Raw genomic sequence first — 7,656 nt, forward strand, 5'->3', positions numbered from 1 at the left:
TTTAAACATAATGCATCCACACTGTGGGATGTGCAGTTCCAAACTGTGAGCCAGCTTCAAGTAATATGTTTTGAATGTCTAACCTATGATATTGCATATCAGTGGATTCGAACCCAGGACCTCTGGGTTCTGGGTCAAACACCCTGCTATTATGCCACACGACCCCACAACATCTGTTTCCCCAGTACCCAAATGGTGCATTTTGGGCAGGGTATCCAAAGGATTATGGGAATTGTGAAACGGGTGAATGCATGATAAGCAACAAAGCACTACATAATAACATTGTGATATTACACATGTATATTCAGGAGTATGAAACAAAATACCATTATTTGCCACACACATACAACACACAAGTATGTTTTAACCTATGTCCGTGAACTGAATGATTGAAGCAAAAAGGCTGAAGCCTTCCATATGCTACATGTGAAGCCTGCAAATTTGACAGGCCTAAAAGTGGGGAGGGGGGCAAGCCTTCACGGAGAGGATAACAGCCTTCCCAACCCGTATTTGACAGTACAAGTTCCCTCTTTGTTACCTAATGATGCATGTCTTGTCGTTTCTGGCTCAACTTAGAGTTATGCCAACCATAACGTTACCTGTAAAACAACCGTCTCCTGCCGACTTTCCGCCATGCCACTTGTAAACATGGCCCTGAAGTAGGGGCTGGCCGCGGACAGAACAAGCCGATGGCAGGGAAACCGGCGGTCCTCGACTTCAATAACGACATCCTGCAGCACGTCGGTATCCTGAAAGTTTCTCACAGTTTCAAAAAACCCGTGCCGATAGCTGTCATCTTGGTAGGAACGACGACGAGCTGCGCTGTGCGGGGGTTCATCTTCTGCGCTGGCCATGTTGATGATGATTGTAATGCTGTACCTCCCACAAGGAACAATCCTTAAAATTGCTCTTTTCTAGTCACTTGCTGTTTTGAGCGAACTGGTGCCTCTAACATTGAAAAACATTTGGACCAAATACATCTTTTCATGGATCAAGGGTTACGCTATAAATTATATCCATTCATACCAGCTCTATTGCGTTTTTGATCGACAGTCGGTTATACTGTACTGAATTTTATGGGTACCCAGGACAACCTTTTCTAAATACTGCACACTGCACAGCCACTGCCAGACTCACAGGTGACTGTAGGATAAGAAATTAAACATGTGCTCCTCTGATTATATTTGTGTTAAAATTTATGAGATGGTGCACTGGTTGATAATCCATTTATTCTAATATGCACATATGGTTGATAATACATCTATTCATTGTTATAGCAGATTCTGATTGTAGCTGAATACGCATTACTATACTCGCTCCTTAGGAATAGACTTGAAATCGCTCTGCAGCTTTGTTGTCAATACATATCTATACAGCCATTAATTCCAAACTGGATCAAGAATAGCGTTGAAGAAAAAAAAACAGGTTTAGCTTTTAGGGAAAATCCTCAAATAAGGCATCTTTGATGTATGTTTTCATTCGGGGGCTTATCGGCAGTTCATCCTTCAGGTCGTTCCAGGTGTCACGAAGCAGACTGGTCGTTGTAACGTCTTCTTCCTTCAAGGCGGCAATGACTGGCTCGACCTTGTCATGCTGTACAACAAACAGCAATTAGTCACAGTAAAAAGTGAATAAAATGTATCTTAGAAACAATGCTCTCTGTCCAAAAGACTTGGATAGTTGTATACGTCAAGAATCAAGAGGAATATGCTATGACCTACCGGAATGTGCTTGGTGTGACAAAGCCTATGGAAGAAGTCATCGATAGACTCTTTTGCCACCGATTGAGCTGAAAAAGGGACAAATTGACATTTCAGTCAGCTGTCATTAAACACAGGCTTATAGATTCTTATTTAGTCTACCCTTTAATTCTGTTCTTCCAATAATGTCCATCTACAGAGAAATCGCAATTCCTGACATGTTTGGCTGATATAAGACGGAGCCAGGCCTCCATCCGGGAGAATAGTATATTGTAGTGGATCACCATAACCATCTCCAGGCAGAAAGACGTCTTGCAACATCGCACACCGGGGCATGCCCCTACTCTTTTTTCGAAAGGTGTGGTGGGTTTTTTAACGTGCATGGGGTGTGGCTCTTCCTAAACACGGGACCTCCATTTTAATGTCGTATCCGAGGGACGGCCCTAACTGAAGCTGGGTACATATACTCATTTCATTTCAATTCTTAACTGTTACTGGTATTAAGTATCTGTCAAATGAGCTTAGTCGACCTAAAGATGAATCTCCTAGGACGTTGTACAGAATGTGAATATTTGTCATAGAAAAAAGATATACCGGCAGCTGCTTGCCTTGCCTCTTCTTGGTACTGTTGTTGCTGCTTGTGAATCTTGACGTATCTCTCCCCCACCACGAGTGCAAAGTTGAGTATCTCCATCGCCCGTAGCTCGGTGTTGAAGTCCCGCTCGTTGTGCTCTGGGTGGTAGTTCTCAATAAAGAAGACGTGGCTTGGAGAGCTTCCTGTTGCAGCGGACGCCTTCGTCTTGATCTGTTCCAGCTGACTCTGGTCTTTGACCTGGTCAACGTGCGTCACAACAGTCACTGTGGCAATGCCTGGGAAAATGGAATGATATAACATGTAGATTGTGGTAACAAATTTACCTCTGTGCCGGACCAGCGGCAAATAATTCCCGACCACTAAAATGAAAAAAAAAATGAAAATACAATACCAACCCAATCATTACTAGATCACTTGTTTTTTGTATGAATAATATATAAAACGCCGTGGAAGGTGAACTGGTCAGCTTTCAATAATTCTAACACACAAAGATTCACCTCTTTGTCTCATATACTCTCGAATAGTGTGCAGGCTGGTCGCGTGTGTCCCGTTGAGCAGCAGTGGGTCTTGAGCTGACAGAACGAAGACAACAGCATGGAGCCAGTTGGGGAAGGTGTCCCTGTCGTCCTTATCCGCCTCAGTCATACCTTTCAGAGCGATGTTCTCGCCTGGTTTGATTCGTGTATACAGGATGTTAGCCAATGCCGGGATCATGAGCTTCATCTCGTTGTAGTTGAAGAAGCCACGAGTGTCGACCAAGCAGAACTTACCGATGTCGCCAAGGTATTCTTGGACGCGAATTGTGCCTTCTGGTTGGTTGGTGTCGGTTCGAGGAGTTCCTGAAAGTAATGGATCCGGAGTACAATGTTTATATCGTACAAGGACCACCCGTGAAACTATGACACTATAGCTTTGTTAACCTCATCATTGCAAACAAACCTGATTACACGCAAAGTTTTGTAGACGAGTATATGTCAACGAGCCAGACAAAACAGACAAATTTTGAGAACAATTTGATTATAGTTTTGAAGCTCAAATAAGCCACGTCACCATGCTGCAATCACCAAAGGCTACATCAAATTTGGACATTGACTTAAGTACTGGCATTTTCAGATCACATTAATCATAGATAGAAATGGAATCGTTTTACGCGTTGTGTGTTTTGTTGTCTTTTCAGACATACGGCGTAAGTTAAGCTGACTATTTTGTATGATATTCCAATTGAAATGAAGTCAAAGGTTACACAAATCAAATTTAGATCGCAGCTAGATCGCGCGCGCAGCTAGATCGCCGTCTAGTGGAATGGGGCCTAACGTGGCAATTTTTCATCACGTTACCAATGTCAAAGCATCAGTGTATGTATGGCGTTTAAATCTCTGATGGATGACGGCTATGAAAACATGTTCACAAGCTGTTATATTGAATGGTCGAGCCTCAAGGAAACAAACTTAGATAAGTTCTTTCCGTTTTATCTGACAAATGCAGCATAGACATAAAATAAGCAAACTCACCCTCAGTGGTAAACCCCAGAGCACGTTCACATGTGTTGATGAGACAGCTCTTTCCAGACCCGGACGGCCCGAACACGCCAATCCGTACGCCATGGGCACTTTCTTGCATGTCTTGTATGTCAATGGAAGTAAAGAAGCGTGGACCATGCTTGTCACCCAAGCGATACTTCAGTAGCTTCTCCCTCTCCCTCAGCGATTCCTGCTGTATTTTCTTGAGGCGCTCTGCTTGCGTTTGTTTCTCCCGTTCCGCCTGTTTTAGAAACTGTCTCCGTTTCTCCACCTTTTGTAACTTTATTTGTTCCCTCTCCACTTGGTCCCTCTGAGTCATAGCTCTCTTTTTCTTTACTTCGCGTACTTTTGGAGAAGAAACGTCCTTGTACACTTCTGCGGGTCCCTCATATGTCATCTTTGTTGCCTTCTTACTCCCCTGTGGAAAAGCAGTGCCATGTTAACTCATCTCAACTCATCAGCAAATCGTCAAGAATGGCATGGTGTTAGAGTAAATGTCTCAGTAGTGTTGTGGTATTTAAACTACAACGGTCAGCTTTAGTGATTATTTAGGAGTATAGGAATCCCATCTGTCTTAAAATGTCATACCTCTATGAGAATGTAAAACTTTCTGATAAAGGATTTCTTCATTTACGTGCAACAGAAATGAAACAGTAATACAGTAATAGAACAGTAATGTAGTAGTAATGCAACAGCAGTGCAACAATAATTCAACATTCATCAATGCAACAGTAAGCGGTGCAACCGTAATGCAATAGTGGTGCAAATTAAGGCGGCAATAATGCAACATTATGGAACAGAAATGCAGCAGAATTGCAACTGTTACAGTAATGCAGCAGCAGTGCAACATGAATGTAACTTTAGTGCGACATTCATGCAGCATTTCCGCAACATGCAACAGTAATATAACAGTAATACATCCCTATTGCAACAACATCAACGCACCATCAGTTCAAAAGTAATGCAACAGCAATACAACCTGCTCGGTGTTGTAAGGTAGGCTTACCGAGATGTTAGGGCTCACAGAAGGCCGCTTACGTACAGGTAAAGTTGCAGGTGCCATTGTTAAACTCGGAAGCTTCTGGACCATCTGCGTCATGTCTGAGAAAATGATCATAATATTGGGATTATGTCGAAATGTTTCATGTTCTTTTTGCTATTCTGTACTTGACCTGGACTTGTTGTTACTGATTTTTGTTAATATGATAAACATACATTTCGTAAACAAACAATTTCAATACTGTATGTCAAAACATGTTCTCACATGCCACTCCTGACGTTTGTACTAAATGATCATGTCAATATTGTAAGAAAAAAACTTTAAATGAAACCCACCTCGTGTGTTGAAATACTCTGTCCACTGCCGGTACTGCTGGTCCAGCATGACAACCCGCACCGCCAGGTCCATGCCAGCGGCTGCTCGCATCTCAGCAGTGACAAGACGGTCGGTGAAGTGTTTACTGAGCTGCCCTGACTTATAGTCTCTCCAAAACCTGTCCAAGGTTGACAGATCACGTGGGATTACGTGAATAATGACGCTGCCCGTCTTGACCCCAATAATGCGCAAACTTTGCTGATAAAGATCACCTAGTGTGTCCTTTGTCATTTGCGTAATAGTTTCCTTCGAAAGCAGGCCCTCTGCCCTCTTCAACATTTGTAGCTGTATTTCTCCGACTTTTTCAATTAGTTGTAGCTGCGCATGCTTTGCTTTGAGAATGTCCTCTGTGGACTGTTCATTAGTTATTCCTGCACCACTTCCAATACTGGTGTCTTCTTCTAAGTCACTGGAATCACTCTCGGACGGAGAAGGCACAAAATGAAGATGCGTTTGGATTGCTGAAATAACCATAGTAATGGACATTAGCCAAAGGTGCCCTCTAGTAGATATCTGATTCTGTCTTAACAGCAGCTACTTATCCTGTATACAAGTCAGATATAGATGTATGCATGAATATATGTAAATACACATATAATATATATATATATATCAATTGCAAAAAGTTATCCATTTTTGTGTCACAAACGTAGGGGAAATCTCATACATGTCAACCTGAAGTTAAAATCTTACCTTCACATTGAATTCACATCATGTTCAATTCAAAACATTACCTTCACATCATGTTGTTTGTCTTTGGCATGATATCTATAAAGATGTAGACACTTTTTGATGATTAGTTTCTTCACTGGTCATATGTGCGCGAGTGTTTGTGAGTGAGTGAGTGAGTGAGTGAGTGAGTGAGTGAGTGAGTGAGTGAGTGAGTGAGTGAGTGAGTGAGTGAGTGAGTGAGTGAGTGAGAGAGTGAGAGAGTGAGTGAGTGAGTGTGTGAGTGTGTGAGTGAGTGAGTGAGTGAGTGAGTGAGTGAGTGAGTGAGTGAGTGAGTGAGTGAGTGAGTGAGTGAGTGAGTGAGTGAGTGAGTGAGTGAGTGGGTGAGCGTTTGTGTGTGTGTGTTTTTGTGTATGTTTCAGGAAGTTCGATACAATGCAGCTTCAAACCTGCAGGCTGCCCATATCTCAACGTAGAGAGCCGTTGTATGATCTCAGCAGCGATGGTCGGCAGCGCATTAGGAACATCATCTCTCTGTACACGCCTTCCACTCATCTGTTTCAAAGTAGGGGAGTACTTTCCGACAGACTCACTGAATACTGTAAAGTTGTCTTCGTTGGCATCGACCCAAATGGGGAATATGTGTTTGTTATTTTGCAGACACGTTTCATACTCTAGTTTAGGCCAGTAGGGTTTCTTAAGGAATGATGTGCTGACGACAACGACAGCAATCTCTAAACTTTCACTCGATAAGGTCGAAATTATTCTCTCCCTGATGACGTCACCAGGTTTGATGGAAACGTCATCGAAAAAGATGTCATTTCCATCCAGCCCCTTTTCCTGCAGTTTGCTGACCAACGGGCGGACAAACGAGTCTTTATCTTCTCCTGCGTGGATGACAAATACACGAGGCTCTGGAAAGAGAGGAGATCAAAAATCAATTTTGCTGAGCACCAAAGACACTTGAATTAGTAACATATTCAACAAGAGTTCAAAGACATCATACAAATATTTGCCAACAACCTTTTCCTTCTCGCTTCGCTAAGCCCAGCCTAGCCGCAAGCCAATCAGATACACCCACCCCAATTGTTGGATGAAAAACATACCAATCACACTGCCTCTTGACCGTAAGCTTTGACGTGATTGGCTAGTGACGGCAGCTGGCCAGCCGATACGCCAGGGTCGTCGCATTGTATGGGCAAGCGGCGTACCTGGCATGAGATACTGCTCACTTATAAATTATGTTTCAATCTTTATGATATATACTTCTACACATCTTACATATGTCCCAAGAGTAAGCGTTTACATAATCTACCACTATGGTATCACAATATTTTCTATATATCCATACATTGAAATAAATAAACTCTAAAGCAAAATCCCTTGGATGTAGATGACATAATGCTGGCTTTATATTACCTCGGATGGTAGTTTTATGTAAATAAAGACACAGGCTTTTAGACAAATATGCATACCATTTCTTTCGGCGTCTGTGGAGGCGCCAGGACTCTTCAACATTCTTGCCAGATGCAGATTGCTGTGCTTCAATGCCTCTCAAAAACGTTAACAAAGCGAGCGCGTTGGTTTCTGTAGCAGGAAAATAAAGGTTTTGGCTCTTATCAAAATACAAAATGACATCTTTCTCACCAGGAAGCTTAACTATCTGAAAATACAATTTTTACAATTTCTGTCTTAGTCCCATGATACATGTATAGCAATGCAAGATGAAACTAGAGTTCTACGACTTCATACTTTCGTCAAGGTATTTGTATGATTAGATTTCAAATGATGCCATAA

The 7,656-nt window shown here is 42.3% G+C and overlaps 1 protein-coding gene and 1 long non-coding RNA gene across 2 annotated transcripts; both read right to left on the minus strand.

Moving 5' to 3' along the window:
- Positions 1–1,211: 1,211 nt before the first annotated feature.
- LOC118419580 lies at positions 1,212–1,791 on the minus strand. The gene is made up of 2 exons (XR_004831637.1): positions 1,722–1,791; positions 1,212–1,593 (listed from the first exon to the last, which is right to left on the minus strand). It is a non-coding gene; the product is annotated as an uncharacterized LOC118419580 (long non-coding RNA).
- A 22-nt stretch (positions 1,792–1,813) lies between these two features.
- Positions 1,814–7,377, minus strand: LOC118419352. The gene is made up of 8 exons (XM_035825713.1): positions 7,335–7,377; positions 6,309–6,773; positions 5,151–5,651; positions 4,822–4,916; positions 3,807–4,233; positions 2,793–3,134; positions 2,295–2,570; positions 1,814–1,821 (listed from the first exon to the last, which is right to left on the minus strand). Exons 1-8 carry the CDS (start codon positions 7,375–7,377, stop codon positions 1,814–1,816), a joined length of 2,157 nt encoding a protein of 718 aa, XP_035681606.1.
- Between the last annotated feature and the right edge of the window lie 279 nt (positions 7,378–7,656).

Source organism: Branchiostoma floridae, chromosome 7 (assembly GCF_000003815.2).
Source record: "Branchiostoma floridae strain S238N-H82 chromosome 7, Bfl_VNyyK, whole genome shotgun sequence".
NCBI lineage: Eukaryota > Metazoa > Chordata > Leptocardii > Amphioxiformes > Branchiostomatidae > Branchiostoma > Branchiostoma floridae.

Excerpts from the sequence above, each read along its gene's own strand:
- LOC118419352 (XM_035825713.1), bottom strand. The coding sequence starts at position 7,377 with ATGTTGAAGAGTCCTGGCGCCTCCACAGACGCCGAAAGAAATG. Across the intron at positions 4,917-5,150 it reads AGAGTATTTCAACACACGAG|ACATGACGCAGATGGTCCAG; the intron begins GTGGGTTTCATT and ends TCATTTTCTCAG. Across the intron at positions 3,135-3,806 it reads TCTGGGGTTTACCACTGAGG|GAACTCCTCGAACCGACACC; the intron begins GTGAGTTTGCTT and ends CATTACTTTCAG.